The 19,078-nt window shown below is 41.3% G+C and overlaps 1 protein-coding gene across 1 annotated transcript in view; it reads right to left on the reverse strand.

Annotated features, from left to right (window-relative positions):
• LOC308090030 (activin receptor type-2B-like) overlaps positions 1–19,078 on the reverse strand; it is a gene marked incomplete at both ends in the record, with an annotated part of 79,849 nt that overhangs the window by 23,949 nt on the left and 36,822 nt on the right. Inside the window, 5 exons of the mRNA XM_080435056.1 lie at positions 2,903–3,051; positions 12,372–12,515; positions 13,561–13,698; positions 13,881–14,005; positions 18,229–18,335. Coding sequence (XP_080291182.1) covers positions 2,903–3,051; positions 12,372–12,515; positions 13,561–13,698; positions 13,881–14,005; positions 18,229–18,335 — 663 coding nt within the window. The remainder of the gene's footprint in view (positions 1–2,902; positions 3,052–12,371; positions 12,516–13,560; positions 13,699–13,880; positions 14,006–18,228; positions 18,336–19,078) is intronic.

Here is a 19,078-nt window from a genome sequence, read left to right on the forward strand (position 1 = left end):
TGACGTAGTGACCTTTAAGTAAAGTGACAAAATTCGTTATAAGTCATTAGCATTTGTATCATATTATAATACTCTATAGCTTGATGTAGAGAGAAGGAATGAGTCCATATCAGTGTGTTTTGAGTTTGTTCATTTTACTGGACATTATGGAACTGCAACAAGACAGTTAAACACATAAACAATGAATTTAAGGCACGTTTCTTCATCACATTATCATAACAGGATGCATTGGCTTTCTTTTTGATTGATAGCCATACTGTAACTGGACATAAACAGAATAATACATAACAGAAATAACATTTAAACAAAAACAAGTTTTATAAAAATATAACATAAATAGGCTACATGACACCAAATAGTTATGTTGTTTCCAAAATAGTATTACTATTACAGTGGGGTAGAATTCATTCATTAATCACAACACAATCACACAGTAGCAGCTTGGGGCCTCTGCAGTCACTACTTCAGTGCAAGTTAGCTTTAGCTGCTAAGCTAAGATGCTAAGCTAAGCTGCTCAGCATGGAGGACAATACTAAAAACAAACATTGTGGAGACAAATGGCCAACTTTCCCACCATTACAATACCCCCTCGTCATATGCTACTTTATGTGTCTAAGTTTAGTTAGTTTACCCACTTTATGATGTATCACCTACAACAAGAAGGTTAAACACAAACAATGAATAAGGCACGTTTCTGTCCAGTCTTCATCACATTGCATAACAGGATGTTATGTCATTGTCCTCTTTGACTGACAGAATCCTGTAGCACTCACTGGAGTGTAATGCCCCCTTGTGGCGTGGTGGAGCTATTGCTCTGTATGTGTTGTTGCTATTCAAGTTCATAGTAGATGTCATGGTATTACAAGTTAAATAGTTTCAAAGAGAGAGTTCACGCATAAGTGTATTTATTTTCTGTCATATTGTTGTAATGTTAGTGTATTTACTTAATATTCACTGTGTTCCATTCCTGCAAAAGACAACACATACAGAGCAATAGCTCCACCACGCCACAAGGGGGCATTACACTCCAGTGAGCGCTACAGGATTCTGTCAGTCAAAGAGGACAATAACATAACATAAACATCCTGTTATGCAATGTGATGAAGACTGGACACAAAATTGCCTTAATTCATTGTTTAATTATGTGTTTAACTATCTTGTTTCAGGTGGGATATCATAAAGTCAGTAAACTTAGACACATAAAGTAGCATATGACCAGGGAGTATTTTGATGGTGGGAAAGTTGGCCATTTGTCTCCACAATGTTTGTAACTACAATTGTCCTCCATGCTGAGCAGCTTATTTTAGCATCTTAGCTTAGCATCTTAACTTAGCAGCTAAAGCTAACTTGCACTGAAGTAGTGACTGCAGAGGCCCCAAGCTGCTACTGTGTGACTGTGTTGTGATTAATTAATGAATTCTACCCCACTGTAATAGTAATACTATTTTGGAAACAACAGAACTATTTGTTGTCATGTATTTATGTTATATTTTTGTTTAAAAAAAATTCTGTTATGTATTATGCTGTTTATGTCCAGTTACAGTATGGCTATCAATCAAAAAGAAAGCCAATGCATCCTGTTAATAATGTGATGAAGAAACGTGCCTTTTCAATTCATTGTTTATGTGTTTAACTGTCTTGTTGCAGTTCCATAATATCCAGTAAAATGAACAAACTGAAAACACACTGATATGGACTCATTCCTTCTCTCTATAGTATTATAATATGATACAAATGCTAATGACTTATAAAGAATGTTGTCACTTTACTTAAAGGTCACTACGTCATGCTATAGGGTATTATAGTATGATACAAGTGCTAATAACCATTAAAGAATGTTTCCACTTTACTTAAAGGTCACTGTGTCGTGCTATAGGGTATTATAGTATGATACAATGTTTAATAACGCATGAATATGTGGCCACTTTACTTAAAGGTCTAAAAGTCATGTTATAGCATATTATTGATGTTTATAAGACATTATTCCATTTAATAAACATTTGGTTATAATATGACTAAGTTAGGGTAGTTATAATGTGCTGTTCCACTGAGCATAATAATGCATTATGACCAGCAGTTATAATATGTTATAAATGTGGTTATAAGTCGTTATACATGATTATAAACATTTATAACAAGCATTGTAATGCCTTATAAGGGCATTGTAATGCATTATAAATGAGCTTATAAAGCATTATAGAGGCAACCTTCATAGAAAGTGTTACCGGGGATTTTTACTCGCGACCCATAAAAACGTGTCCGCGACCAGTGGTGGAAAGTAACTAAGTACATTTACTCAAATGCTGTACTTAGTACAATTTTGAGGTATTTTTACTTAACTGGAGTATTTCCAGTTTTCAGTACTTTTACTTCTACTCCACTACATCTCAGAGGCAAATATTGTACTTTTACTCCACTACAATTATATGAAAACTTTAGTTACTAGTTACTTTGCAGATATACATCATTATTATAAAACATACATTAACCACTTTATCCCTATTTTATACCTAGGCTATTTGAAAATAGCCGATCTACAAGCTCACAACGTGTCACATCGACACGTGAGCTTGTAGATCTGCTATTTTCAAACATTTTAGTACTTTTACTTTTGGTAATTTAAGTATATTTTGATGCCAATACTTTTGTACTTTAACTCAAGTAAAATTTTGAACACAGGCATTTTACTTGTAACAGAGTATTTTTATATTGTAGTATTGCTATTGCATTTGAGTACTTTTTCCACCACTGGTCCTGACACAACTGTTTGGGAAACAGTGCTTCCCACCGCTGCCCGCTGAACGTATGGCCGGTTTGGGGGCTTGTCCCTTGCATTGGGCTGAACGTACCTGTGAGCGATGGCGGGTTTGGGGGCTCGTCCCTTGCATTGGGCTGAACGTACCTGTGAGCGATGGCAGGTTTGGGGGCTCGTCCCTTGCATTGGGCAATGTCCTCATGCAGATAGGACAGACCTCTGCACATGGACTCTGCTATGAGACACAGCTCTGTCCACGATATCATGTTGCCCTTTAAATAGTCTGACAGAGAGCCCTGCACGCACGCACACACACGTACGTACGTGCACTCTCACACACACACACACACACACACACACACACACACACACACACACACACACACACACACACACACACAGTAGTTAAAGTTAGTGCTCATAGGCCTGCGTCCTGCGTCGCTGACACACATTATTGAGGAAGGACGCATTCATGTCACCGTCGTGGTGTCCATGGGACGCACTACAGTTGTCACCAACAACAGGAAAAAATATATATATATTCGCGGTAAAATATATTTTTACCGCAAATATTTTATAAATCCACGGGACACCACCATTTTGCATGGCCACATCCTACTTTATCCTACTTTATAAACAATAAAATCTACGTAGAAATCGTCTTAGAAAGACGATACAAATAACAATAATAATCCACGGGAGCTGCCATTTTGCGCATGCTCACTGCTCAGACCGAATTATTTGGGGTAACACGTTTGCGTGTAAGAGAAAATACTAGTAATATACTAAATGGACAATTTACCTTTAAAACTCTCCCAGATGGCACAATAGACAAAACTAAAGTTGTCTGTAGCCACTGCCAGGCAGTATTAAGTTACCATCGAAGTGTTTCGAGCCTTAAGTATCATTTACAGGCAAAACACACCAGCGTCGATGCCAGCAAAACGCCAGCAAAACAAACACTGCAACAGTCTACGTTGGATGGAGCTTGTGCGAGACGTATCGATCAACCAAAGAGTGTCAAGCTCTTGCTATTGCTATGTTAAGAATGCTATTGCAAAATGGGTGGCTACAAGTTGCAGGCCAGTGCTTATTGTGGAAGATGTTGGCCTGAGGGATATTCTTAGGATTGCATCGAATGACTTCACCTATGTGTTACCCTCAAGAGCCACGATAATAAATTGTATGAAAAGGAGAGGGCTACACGAGCCAAGGAGTTGGAACAAGCAATAACCGTTGCTCTCACCGGAGATCGCTGGGTAACCACAACTACCTCCGGATTACAGTCCACTATATTAATGGAGATTGGAAGCTGCGTTCACATGCACTGACGGTCATGAAAACTGAAGAGCGACACTATGCAGAAACATGCGCCAAACATTTCATTCAAGTTGCAGAGGAGTGGAACGTTTGTGATAAAGTTAGTACACTTAGCACAGATAGTGCCCGAAATATGGTCGCAGCTATGAATCACATGCCCACATTTGATCATGTTCCCTGCACTGCACACAGTCTCCAGCGTTCTGTCACAGTGTCTCTGCAGAACAGTCCGTTTGACAATGCACTAGCCAAATGCAGAAAAGTCGTTGGCCACTTTAAACACAGTCCAGCTAACGCTGCAGAACTACATCATCAACAAAAAGAAAATGGGAAAGAGGAGGAGTCGCTTATTCAAGATGTCCCGACCAGATGGAATTCAACTCTTGAGGGTAACACATAGGTGAAGTCATTCGATGCAATCCTAAGAATATCCCTCAGGCCAACATCTTCCACAATAAGCACTGGCCTGCAACTTGTAGCCACCCATTTTGCAATAGCATTCTTAACATAGCAATAGCAAGAGCTTGACACTCTTTGGTTGATCGATACGTCTCGCACAAGCTCCATCCAACGTAGACTGTTGCAGTGTTTGTTTTGCTGGCGTTTTGCTGGCATCGACGCTGGTGTGTTTTGCCTGTAAATGATACTTAAGGCTCGAAACACTTCGATGGTAACTTAATACTGCCTGGCAGTGGCTACAGACAACTTTAGTTTTGTCTATTGTGCCATCTGGGAGAGTTTTAAAGGTAAATTGTCCATTTAGTATATTACTAGTATTTTCTCTTACACGCAAACGTGTTACCCCAAATAATTCGGTCTGAGCAGTGAGCATGCGCAAAATGGCAGCTCCCGTGGATTATGTGCGTGCGCGTGCGTGTGTGTGTGTGTGTGTGTGTGTAGAGGGAGTATGACAGTGTATGAGAGAAATAAATGGGCAAGAGTTTAAGTGAGTATATATGAAAAATAGAAATGATATGAAATGTGAAAATGTAGAAAGAAAAAAAATCATTGTGTGTATATTTGTAAACAGTGAATGGTCATTTCTCAGTATTAAGTGAAGTCATTTTGAATTCTATTCTGTGCAGATATGTGACTGAACTTCTGGGAGGTGAGAAGTATGTTTCATGCTCGGTGGTTCTTCCTGCTTTTTGATGTGATGGAGAGCTCCGATGATGACCCTGCCTACGTGGCCAAATTCAAATTCACGTTCACAACAGACATGGAGAAGCGCAAAGTGAGCATACATTTATTTTGTACATAGCCTCCAATACGGCACCTATCTAACACAAGGAAGAAACCTATATGCTACAGTCTGAAGTACAAGTGTTATCCGAAGAATATGAAACTATTCCTGGATGTTGTATGTTTTATAATGGACCACATTGGAAACAAACGTTGGCTTATTGTGTTCAACTCATTTGGTGCTTTTAGTTGGTGATACTGTGTTAATCATTGCTAATACAGTATTCTGTACTGTTATGTTATATACTTATATTCTATTGTGGACGCCTGTCCAATAGAGTGGTGGTCACAACATGCAGGCTCACACAGCAGGCTGGCCTGCCTTGCACAAAGGTATCTGTCTACACCTGCCACATCAGTGCCGTGTGAGAGGCTGTTTTCCCTTGCTGGGCATATTGTTCAAAAGAAGCGTGTTTCTTTATCATCTCAACATGTTAATCAGCTTGTATGTCTTAGCGACTGGCTTCGTGGAAAGGAAGAATAGGTTTGCCAAAGAAAAATGGAGTCCATAAAACATGGACTACAGTCTAAATAACCTGCTGCAAAGTGAATGGTGTTATTTTTTTTATTTTTAAGGTTTCGAGGCCTATCAGGCTCGAAGCCTTATTGAAACTGCCCCGTTTCTTCCGCCGTTTTTTCAGTTCTGGCCTAACCGTGTGGTCACTTTTTACGAAACTCGGCAATAAGGTAGAGGGCTATGCCAAACGGCGAAGACCCGAAACTCACAACCATTGGCCAAAGGGTGGCGCTGTAGCACTCAATTGAAAATGCCAACTTTGAACAGGTAGGGGAGGGCGGGGACGAACGACGCACCCTTTTCTATTTCCCTCCCTGCACAGAGATTAATTAATTTCATGTAACCATACTTTTTTGTGAACAAGAGACACTTGTCCTCTCCCATTACCCGCAGTCCGTTTTAATTTTAGTGAAACGAGTCAAACGCAATCGGTAAGTAAAGTGACGTTGCGCTACTCTCCGCACACGGCCACCAGTCGGGACGAACTGTGCATACATGGGGGGTGGACGGCGCGGTCGGATGAAATGTCCTATAACAAGCACATAAGTTACATTTCTGGTATCTAACTCTCATTGATGCTTCAGTAGAATCCTACAAGCAAATGACCATGCTGATAGTCAAATAAATGTATCATGTTAATGTCGCCTCTGTCTGTTTCCTCAACTTTGTGTTACACATGCACCGTTCGTCCCTCCCTGTCCGTAATGCACCGAGTGGCTTAATGCGCCGTTCGTCCCTCCCTGCCCTCCCAGATGTTTTGCTAGCTAACACAAAAGCTAATGAATATTTTTCAATGGAACCTTCACTGAGAGTTAGCCCACAGATTAGCCTAACAGACAAAATCAATGTACAATCGGCACCAAATAAACACAGCAGTACAAATGTAAAACACTCAAATAGGGGATTTTTTACTACAGTGTGGAAATATACAAAAGTGGCTTCAACTCTGCCAATTTTGATCAGAACTGGGGAAAAAAACTGATGTTTTCGACCGAAGACTAAGAGGGTGACGAATTTTAAGTGTAGCATGAAAAAAGGTCCGACTTGCAACCGTCCCTCCGCGTCGTTCGTCCCGGTTTTCACCTACAACTCATGCCCTGTTTGACCTACAGCCATGAAACTTCAATACACACATGCGTGTCCTCATGCCTAACAACTTTCATACTCTGACTTTTGACCTCTGACCTTTAAATTTCACACCATTTTGAATGATATGAAAAAACAGTAAAAATCTATCTCCTCCTGGGATCTTTGAGCAATCTGCACGAAACTTTTTACACATGAACTTTGGACCTATGCTGACAAACGTGAGCAAGCGTATTTTCCATAACTGAAAACGTTAAGCTTTTATAAGCCAATGAATATTGCAGTTTTATGAAAATTATTCATCTGCCCCTAACACATACATGCAGACTCTCATTTGTTTGAAACTTTGCAATAATGTAGAGGGTCATTCCAAGTATCACTGAAACCAATCTTACTCCAATTGGTCAAAGGGGGGCGCTATAGCAATTTTTTGAACATGCAAACTTTAAACAGGCAAAAGTCATGCCTCGTTTGGCCGACAGCCGTGAAACTTGCTTACACATGTGCCTTGACTCATGAGGAACACATCTATCACTTTGACCAGTGAGCTCCGCCCTCCGATTTTACGCCATATTGAGCAGTTTGAAAAACATTTAAACCAAGGATTTCTGAGCAATTTGCGTGAAACTGTGTCAAACGTATGAGCGTCATTTGCCTTGAAACCACGGGTCGCTGGTTCGAATCCCACCTCATGTAGACTTCATTATAATTGCATTGCACACAACATGACTGTATCAATGAATACATGTGAAAGATAACGTGAAATGCTTATTTGAAAGTAGTTATTTTCAATGTATGACTTACTTCAATCGCCCTTTTTGTTGGATTCTCCTTTCTCAATGTCCAAGGCTGTGGATTGAATAGCTCAATCAATAAAGAATAGCCTCATGTTCCAAAGGTCCCCGGTTCAAATCCCACTCATTACAGTTTACATTTAAATTGCATTGTACAAAACATGACCCTGTTAATTCAGACTTTTTTCAGGCATTTTAAAAAAAATAACATGAAATGCTTTTTTGAGAGTAGTTGTTTTTTATGTATGACATACTTTCTTGTGAAAATAGCTCTACAATCTCACAACTTTTCAGATAGCAACGCGTTGTGAGCTTGTAGATCGACTATTTTCACTAGTTTCCATTCCGAGGAGACAAAAAAAAAACTTTATTGGTAAATGTTTTGTGAACCAGTGATCTAGAATAGCGAAACAGAGGCTTGGTTCATAACGGACGGAAAAACCTATAGATATCAACAGACACCATCAGGGAGGCCATATCTCTAGCTCAATGAGAAGAGAGGAAGCCTGTGAGTCCATAAGTCACTGGTTCGATCCCTCTCCCCAACAATGTGTTGAGGTGATCATCATTTGGAATTCTTAGTTTTACAAATAGTTTTTCTTGAGTTTAGGTCGTTGTTTTACTGAGGTTAAGGTGCGTGAGGGTGTGAGGGTGGGAAAAGAGTCATCTAGTCAGCAACCTTCCCTCTATTCCCATGGATTGGATCCACCCCTCTCACCTGCTCTCACTCATCACCAATTACACCTGTTACAACTCATTAGTGGCCTGGTGGCTTTTTCTTTGAAATAATGTGTAGTTTCTCAAATATTTAACTTTAAGTGACCAATGCCACGTTATTGGCCATGGCCATTTAAAGGGTAGCAACATTAACAAACAAATGAGCCTTGAAACCACGGGTCGCTGGTTCGAATCCCACCTCATGTAGACTTCATTATAATTGCATTGCACACAACATGACTGTATCAATGAATACATGTGAAAGATAACGTGAAATGCTTATTTGAAAGTAGTTATTTTCAATGTATGACTTACTTCAATCGCCCTTTTTGTTGGATTCTCCTTTCTCAATGTCCAAGGCTGTGGATTGAATAGCTCAATCAATAAAGAATAGCCTCATGTTCCAAAGGTCCCCGGTTCAAATCCCACTCATTACAGTTTACATTTAAATTGCATTGTACAAAACATGACCCTGTTAATTCAGACTTTTTTCAGGCATTTTAAAAAAAATAACATGAAATGCTTTTTTGAGAGTAGTTGTTTTTTATGTATGACATACTTTCTTGTGAAAATAGCTCTACAATCTCACAACTTTTCAGATAGCAACGCGTTGTGAGCTTGTAGATCGACTATTTTCACTAGTTTCCATTCCGAGGAGACAAAAAAAAAACTTTATTGGTAAATGTTTTGTGAACCAGTGATCTAGAATAGCGAAACAGAGGCTTGGTTCATAACGAACGGAAAAACCTATAGATATCAACAGACACCATCAGGGAGGCCATATCTCTAGCTCAATGAGAAGAGAGGAAGCCTGTGAGTCCATAAGTCACTGGTTCGATCCCTCTCCCCAACAATGTGTTGAGGTGATCATCATTTGGAATTCTTAGTTTTACAAATAGTTTTTCTTGAGTTTAGGTCGTTGTTTTACTGAGGTTAAGGTGCGTGAGGGTGTGAGGGTGGGAAAAGAGTCATCTAGTCAGCAACCTTCCCTCTATTCCCATGGATTGGATCCACCCCTCTCACCTGCTCTCACTCATCACCAATTACACCTGTTACAACTCATTAGTGGCCTGGTGGCTTTTTCTTTGAAATAATGTGTAGTTTCTCAAATATTTAACTTTAAGTGACCAATGCCACGTTATTGGCCATGGCCATTTAAAGGGTAGCAACATTAACAAACAAATGAGTCTATACCTGTAACAATGTTGTATACACCAGGGAACAAGATTACTCATATGCTATGTTGCGTTTGCCAGGATTAAATCCTATGACCTTCCGGTTCAGAGTCAAGAGCTCTTCCAACTGAGCTACCCAGACACAAGAAACCTTATACATTGACATTATATAAAGGTGCAACTTTTACACTACAGATTTGTTTTACATCACTCTCCGATTTAATCAAAAAAATCTAAGCTGTGTGATATATATGTTACAGGTAAATTGGCTTTCCAGGTAAATTGGAAAAGAAACGCTTGTTTTCACCGCCCCCCAGGCAATTCTGTAGAATCAACGCTAGAGGGCAATGCAAGCCAGACATGAGCCCCACACCACGCATGCAAACGCGCAAAAACGAGCACACACACACACACACACACACACACACACACACACACACACACACACACACACACACACACACACACACACACACACACACACACACACACACACACACACACACACACACGCGAACAGCCTTATTCCATGCAGTTGAAGCACAAGGGGGCGAGGGGGCGGTGCTGGCGGGCTATGTTAGTGCAGTGAGTGGCAGTTGGGGCAAACGCAGTCCCCACAACATCATTTACAATTCTGTGCCTATCGGTACATAACTCGGACGGCGCTTATAGTCGACTACCAATACAAGTGCTTACAAAGCACAGTACAATTTTGAGGTACTTTTACTTTACTTTCCATTTGTGTTACTTCTACTCTACTGCAATTACAGCATATGACAGCTTTAGTTACTTGTTACTTTGCAGATGTAATTATTAATACAACACCTACAGTGTTAACCACATACAGCCGATCTACAATGTGACACGTTATGAGCTTGTATGTATATAATAAGCAACCCATGCTGTATGATAACTTACCACACATGAAATCCAATTCTAGTCTATCCAATGGTTCAGTCAGTACTGCGGCCATAGCTGAGTGTGTGAGCCCGCTTAGGGAGCCAGAGGCCCTGGTTGCCCCAGGTACGATTCCAGGCCAGGCCATTTCGATGAAATGAAATTTGTTCCTGAGCAAGACTCTTCACAGGCCCTCATTGGAAACAAGACCGCAAGGACTTTCATGAACGGACCTGTTAAAGGAATTATCCTTATCCTTTACACTGTCTACCCGCAAGTCTATAGGTCCCTGGTTCAAACCCCAATTTAACCAGTCCAAATATAATTTACTGAACAAAAATCATGACTTTGTTAATTAATGCATGTTCACTTCTTCTCTCTCTCTCTCTGCCTCTCTCTATCTCTCTCTCTCTCTCTCTGCCTCTCTCTCTCTCTCTCTCTCTCTCTCTCTCTCTCTCTCTCTCTCTCTCGCAAGCGAGAGAGACTCGCTTGCTCGCTCGCTCTCTCTCTCTCTGCCTGCCTCTTGTTGTGGCTGCACTTTGTTAAATAAAAGCCTTGGGAAGCTGCTAATAATCATGTTCCTTCATTTGGCTACAACACAATACACCGTTTTCTTTCACTTCATCTTTGAATTTAGAGCAAAAAAGGTGTTGGCTAATATATATATATTAGCCAACATGTATACAAACACACCATGTCATTTACAGCTAAACGTTGGACTCAAGAATGTTTTTGAAAACATTTGAAGTGAGAAATAGACGATGCAATAACCAAATAGTGATTCAATTTGATCAACACTTCCTTGTTTACCGAGGCGACCATAGCGTATCAACGACGGCCACAACGGCAAGAAAACCAAAACACTCGCCCCCAAAACACAGTCGCCCCGGGGCAAATCCAGAGGTATTATAGGCAAATCTGCCGGTATATAGAATGGGGGCGAGGCCCAGGTCTTGCCCAGCGTGCCCCAGAAGCTGGATGATTTATAGCTCCATCAGATATCATAGCACATTTATCTATACTTACATTTGCGAATGGCACGCATGCGTCGCTGTTCGCATGTTCGCCGTTCGCCGTGTTTCTGCGTCTGCCTGAGAGCCGAGTGCAGCCCACCAGATCCGAGCGAAAACGAAGCGGCGGCCATTGAAATGTGTCCGTCTCAAAAAAAAATGAAAACAGGCGAGCCCTTCAACCCCGCTGTTGCTTTCGCTTTCGGTTTGCGTGTCGAAACACACACCGCTGTTGCAATGAACGTGTACACGCTGTACTGTCGAGTTAAAACCGTGCCTGTGCCTCTGCCTGTCTGCAACGGAGCAGCCACGCAGCCACAGGGTTGCCAGCTTTTGCGCGACTAACAAGCAATGCACACACACAATTCGTTTACATCTTGCACTTTGCTTTCGCTTTCGTTTTTTCACCCTTGCACACAGTCAGTCACGATAATGTCCGTGTACTCCATTAATCTCAGAGCTAGCCCACACTAGGTCTCCAGGGACCCCAAGGGGTCACAGATGTTTTGCGATGTTTCGCAGGGGTCCCAAGAGGTTCAGGCCTCCGATGTGCGGGCCGGCTACTAGAGCCCGTGCGCGGCTAGGGGCCGGCTGCTTAGCAAACACACCCAGAAGATGGGTGAGGTATAGCTCCATCAGGTACATTTATTTGTATAAGATATTTTTTGTTTTATATGCTGCTAAGAATACATCATGGGAACAGTGGTTCTCCTCTCCTCTCCTCTCCTCTCCTCTCCTCTCCTCTCCCCTCCCCTCCCCTCCCCTCCCCTCCTCTCCTCTCCTCTCCTCTCCCCTCCCCTCCTCTCCTCTCCTCTCCTCTCCTCTCCTCTCCTCTCCTCTCCTCTCCTCTCCTCTCACCAGCTCTTGGTACTCAGTAAGGAGCCATAGTTCCATATCCATGTTGGTTCCTCTCTTCTCGGCTCCGATGAATCGCAGAATGTTGTCATGTTTCATTCCTGGCGTCTGGAAAATGGCCGTCTCGTTCTGCCACGACTGTCTGTCCTGGAAAACAAAACAATAAAAGATCATTTTGACAGCGCATTTTGATTTAGTTTTAGTCATAGTCTTAATGAATAGAATTCCATTTAGTTTTAGTCATCTGAAATGTTTTACTTTTAGTCAGTATCATACAGTGGTGTAAAGTACCAGTAACTAAGTACATTTATTCAAGTTCTGTACTTAAGTACAAGTACAATTCACAATGCGACACATTGTGAGCCTGTAGATCTGCTATTTTCAAAAGATTTTTACCCATTTTATACATTTGAAAACCTGTGAAACGGGACCTTTGACTTTTAGTTGTAACAGAGTATTTCTACATTGCAGTATTGATACTTTTACTTAAAGGTAGGGTAAGTGATTTGCGTTGGTTAAAATAATTGTTAAATAGCTCTATATTCTGATAGTACTCATTGCTATAGAGTGTTTGTTCAGTATTAGGAGTCTCCTTGTCTCTCCATCTCTTTATTAAACAGAAAATGCATTTTCGTTTCAGTTTCAGTTTCATTTCCAATTTTATCCAACCAGGACAGAGAACTCAATCAGGATACAGATTAAACAAGTGAAATTGGAAGTGATGACACCAAGAAATGAGCATGCAAAATTGGAACTGCAAACTATACAAATTAAGCTTAAAAATGGGTACTTTCTCCTGATTGGCTGAGATTTTGACACCTACCGAAAAATGTATTTTCTGTTTATTAAAGAGCTGGAGAGACGGGGAGACTCCTGTTACTGAACAAACACTATATAGCAATGATTACTATCAGAATATAGTATTTTAACCTTTTAAAAAAATACTTTTTGTTTTAACCAAAAAATATCACTTACTCTACCTTTAAGTAAAAAATGTGTTTTTTTCCACCACTGCTAAAATGTATGATTGGTTGCGTGTGGTTGTCACGCTCCAAAAAATGAAAAGCACAATTTGCTTTCAAAATGAACATTGGTGCCAGGTTCAACCACATAGTCCAACGACCAGTAATAGTGTACTGGTCATTATCTGTTCCTCATTAGTTATTCTTTATTAAAATATTGTATTATGCACCTGTAGTGGGAAGATCTTTACTGCCACGTATTCATTCATCATCTGGCCTTTCCACACGCATCCAAACCGCCCCCTAGCTTTCACCTCCAGTAACTGCAATGGCCTCAAGCCTACCAGGGGAGAGGTGGGTGCATGGTCCTGGAGAGAGAGAGAGAGAGAGAGAGAGAGAGAGAGAGAGAGAGAGAGAGAGAGATTGCTGTTTTATTATATCTTTTGTTATGTGTGTGTGTGTGCGTGCGTGCGTGCGTGCGTGCGTGCGTGCGTGCGTGCGTGCGCGTGCGTGCGTGCGTGCGTGCGTGCGTGCGTGCGTGCGCGCTTACCTTGACCATGTGCACGTGTCCATGGTGGGTGCACCTCCAGAGGGCGCTAATGAGCAGCAGGCTGAACATACAGAAGAGCAGCAGAGAATAAGCCAACACGCCATCTACACTGCTGGACCCTGGACCTGAAAATACACACACACAAAATAAGTAATTTTGAATAAAAAAAAATATATAATATATATATATATATAGATATATATATCTTAATTTAGTTACCTTGATGTGTTTTCATAACATAAGAACAATAAAGTTTTAGTTTTATTGTTTTAGAGGGTTATTTAAACACTTTTAAAAATAGCATGGCCTTGGATTTATGCATAAATGGCCTGTCCCTCTGTATGATTGTTCAACTTTGACCAGATATTGAGCCCAAAAAAGTTTATGATAATAAGAAAATCGATATTTCATATAAAGCCTCATAGTGGGGCGGCGTGGCACGATATATCAGCCTAATCGTTCAATTTTGTGATTAAAGCGCCAAATTTGGCAGAAGTGTTGATTGATATATTGGGAACAAAACTGGATATTGGGCCATCACAAAGTCTCACCCTGGTGGGCGTGGCAGCCATTTTTCAAAATGGCCACCAGCGGTTGATCAAATCTTCCTAGTTTTTGTCCTAGTGGGCCAAATGTTGCTCAAGTATGTGAGTATGTGTGTGGGTGTGTTCATGTTAATTGCCTAAAAGGGGGGCGTTGTAATGGGCGTGGCCTAGATAACAGCAACATTTGGGAGAATTGTTCAAATGGTGATACAAGCGGGACATTTGGTACAAATCATCTTTGGAGATCACGCTTAGATTTAGGAAACCAAACCGGGCCACTCATAAATCAAAGATGGCAGCCATTTTTATTTTCAAGATGGCGACCAAAAGACTGTTTTTTCAATTCTGCATATCTTTACCTATAATTATTTGAGGTCAATTACCAAATCACCTAATAGCACGACCATAGTATGTTTTTGAACATTTTCAAACAGGAGTTACTGTACCATTTACGGTGACGGTGCCAGTGTATGAGTAGCACATAGACTGTAAAAATGTATGGACAAAGTGACGCCATTGGTTTCTACAGACCGTAAATGAAGCCGATTGTTCAGGAATTTCAAATCCGCCATCTTTCTATATCGCGTTATATCACGTTATATCCTGCGCAACCGGAAAGAATGCTATTGGTTGGGTAGCTTGTCAATCAAATCATCCCGCCCCCCAGCACACCCTACTTTATCATCAATTTAAAAATAAATTGGGATCATAATTTCCCAAAACGCATATCATGGTGATTGAAAGAAGACTTTAAACTAGTGACTGGAGGCATATAGTATTTATGACAATGTTTATTAAGGTAAGGAAATCAAGTCTAAAGTTCGTCAAAAACCTGGAGGTTTAAGGATGCGGTGAGAGACGACATGCAGGTGGCTGGATTCACTGAGGAAGACACAGAACCAGATGGGATTTTCTTTTGTACAGGTTCATTCATGCGATTTTGTTTTGCTTTAATCCCTAAGTTTGACTGTGAGCACAGTGGCAGGGCGTGTTTCTGAAAAGTTTTAATTTAGATGGTTATAAATGGTAACTCCTGTTTGAAAATGTTCAAAAACATACTATGGGAGTGTTATTTGGTGATCTGGTGATTGACCTCAAATGATTATAGGCAAAGATATGCAAAAATGCAAAAACAAATTTTGGCGGCCATCTTGAAAAAAGGCTGCCATCTTTGATTTAAGAGTGGCCTGGATTCCTAAATCGAAGCGTGATCTCCAAAGATGATTTGTACCAAATTTCACGCTTGTATCACCATTTGAACAATTCTCCCAAAATATTGCTGTTATCTAGGCCACTCCCATTGCAACGCCCCCTTTTAGGCAATTAGCATGAACACACCCACACACCTTCATACTCACATACTTGAGCAACATTTCGGCCTACTAGGACAAAAATTTGGAAGATTTGATCAACCACTGGTGGCCATTTTGAAAAATGGCTGCCACGCCCACCAGGGTGAGAATTTGTGATGGCCCAATATCCAGATTTGTTCCCAATATATCAATCAACACCTCTACCAAATTTGGCGCTTTAATCACAAAAGTGAACGATTGTCGTGCTACGTCGCCCCACTATCAAGTGTCTCTTGAAAATGTTTTATTTTTAATTTGTTGAAAATTGTGAAAACAAACTATATTTTAGTCAACCCTGTTACTGTTAAAATAAAACACCCCTTCAGAGGTAATGGAATGTTCCAAAAGGCCATTCTTTCCAGGAAGTGACATCATCACTCTTTCATGTTGTTCCTGGCAAAAAGTCAGCTAAGTGTGCTCTTCTTTTTATGAATTTTCTTTGAGTTTTGTAATGTTTGACAAAGGGGGACGAGCTCACGGCGTCAACCCTGTTTAAAATGAGTTAAAAGTTATTTGTTTAATTGTTTTAATTTACACATAAGCATGTTTGGTGTCCGATGTGGTGTCATTACATGCACCACATAGCTAGCAATGGCTAATCTTGGCATTTTTCCTCAACCCTGTTACTATCACCCCTGTTACTATCCTATGTTAAAATAGTTATGAGGTTGACAGTAACAGGGTTGACTTAACATAGGATAGTAACAGGGGTTACACTATCCTGTTGTCAGCCCTGTTACTTTTATAACTTGTATTCTAATATAACTCAATAAATTAAATGGCAAATGCAAAATAAATTCATCTCATATATGTTAAATAAAAGTAACTGTTGTGTAAAAGTAACTTTTTCTTTAAAGAGGTGGTGCCATGGTTTTGCACTTTTTCTGTTTTTCATGTGTCTATGAGGTTGATAGAACTTCATTAAGCCCCCTGGTGGTGTTTTTATGGTGTTTTATGTCTTCTCTGACTATTTTGAGTTTCTACCTGGAGGCTGAAACCTTGAGGGTCAAACGTGCCAATAGAAAACAGCGCTTTAGTGACATAGTAAAAACATACCCTCCCCCTCATTATCATAACACATGCTGTGAGAACCAGGTATACTTAATGAACTGGAGGCGTGTCCACATAAAACATAATTTTAACCATTTCTGTACACTTTTTTGAAAAAAAATCTTCCTCCTAGTATAACCATAATACCTGATGATTATGTTTTAGGGGGGGGGGGAATCACTGAAAATCACGGCACCGCGTCTTTAAAAATAAGGTAGGGGTATCAATTGCAAAAATGCAGGTTGATCTGTGAGAAAAAAGCTAAACTTGTCAATATTTTCACTTGACAAACACACTGAGTGTAATAGGGGGAATTAATCTTTCATATTGTATGACATTTGTTCTAAATATGTTTTTAAAATATTTCCAAAAAGTAATTTAAATGTTGGTAACAGGGTTGACGAAATGCACATGCATGCTGATTAAAAGTGTGAAAAAATACAAAAAAAATAATAGCCTGAGATGGCACGGCTCATGTTTCTGATAGATACGGATCTACTTCATCCAAAAAATGACATGTAAAATGGTATTTTAAAAATCAAACACTGAAAATGGAAAATGACACGTTTTCGTAGAATGACTCTTTAACATATCAACCCAGGTGGCAAGGAAGCTCCGCTAGATATGAAGCAAATAAGGAAGTGCTTTTCCGCACATATTAACTCTTTGCCTGCCAGGGACGAGTTCCCTCGTCAGATTCTGCCGAGGCGCAGCCAGCTGCCACTTGCGAGTTCTGACCAGTTTTGTGTTTAAAGTGGTTTTCCACCTGCCCACCTGTTAAGCAGTAATGGCCTTTTTCTTTTCTTTCTTTCTTTTTTTTTGGTGGTACTTACAGTCCTTAAATTGTCACTTCACTGTCATCTGGGGACCCCCCTAAAATCATGTGGGGACCTCCCTGGGGGTCCCGACCCACAGGTTAAGAACCACTGCTCTACCATAGCAATGTGTTCAAATAAGTTGTGAACCCACCCACGCACACACCCACCCACGCACACACGCACGCACGCACGCACGCACGCACGCGCGCACGCGCGCGCGCACGCACATGCACATGCACATGCACATGCACATGCACATGCACATGCACATGCACATGCACATGCACATGCACACGCACACGCGCACACGCACACGCACACACACACACACACACACTCAGGGCCGCTTCTCCCTACACGCACACTACGCAGGCTGCGTGGGGCCCCGCCTACCCGCCGAGAAAAAAACGGACCCATCCGCCCAGAACCGCAAAAAAAAACGAACCCAATCCGCCCAGAACCGCAAAAAAAATCAAGCGCGAGCGCACGGAGGACACATGCACGCGCGCTGCGCGCGCGTGCATGTGTCCTGTATCATGCTTAGGGCCCCTGTGGAGTCTAAAGCGGCACTGCACACACTCACCTGGTGCTGGGATGCTAGGCAGGTGTGTGAAGTGTTCATTGCAGATGTTTCCCTCACAACAACAGAAGAAGACTTGGGGACTGCCCTCTGTTGCTACACACTCAGATCTGTCTCACACACACACACACACACACACACACACACACACACACACACACACACAATTATTACTTCATTAAAAAAAATGGTCCAATCACAAAAAGATTTTGCGCCCCACTGTAGTAACTCTGAGGATCCCCTCGGGTCCCGGATTACTCGTTGAAGAAAATAGCAGATCTACAAGTTCACACTGCATCGCATCGCTTTTATCGGCTATTTTCAAATGGCCAAAATGTATATGGGGTTGAAGAAGTTAATGTGGGTTTTGTAATAAAGTGTAATAAAAGTGTAATATTTGCTGAGAGTGGAGTAGAAGTAAAAATACCTAAAATGTTTTACCTAAGTACAGTACAGTACGCGAACAGGCTTTTTGCATGTAGTTTAAGCGCAAGGGGGCGGGGCCGCGGGTGGCGGGTGGGGAGAGAGCCTGGCGACGCGAGCTATGTTAGTGCACTGAGTGGCAGTTGGGGCAAACGCAGTCCCCACAACATCATTTACGATTCTGTGCCTATCGGTACATAACTCGGACGGCGCTTAGTCGACTAGCAGACCATCGGCCGGTCGTCGCGGGCACTCGCGCCTGGAGGCGCTCGGGCGCGACTCCTCGGCCTCAAGGTCTGCTGAGTCGGCGCGCCTCCGTCATGGTCCAAAACTATACTTTATCGGCGAAAAAAGTAGTCTGCGGTTGTTTGAAAAATCGTAAATGATGTTGTGGGGACTGCGTTTGCCCCAACTGCCACTCAGTGCTCTA

This window comes from Gymnoscopelus braueri, assembly GCF_963280865.1.
Source record: "Gymnoscopelus braueri genome assembly, chromosome: 8".
In the NCBI taxonomy this organism is placed as follows: domain Eukaryota; kingdom Metazoa; phylum Chordata; class Actinopteri; order Myctophiformes; family Myctophidae; genus Gymnoscopelus; species Gymnoscopelus braueri.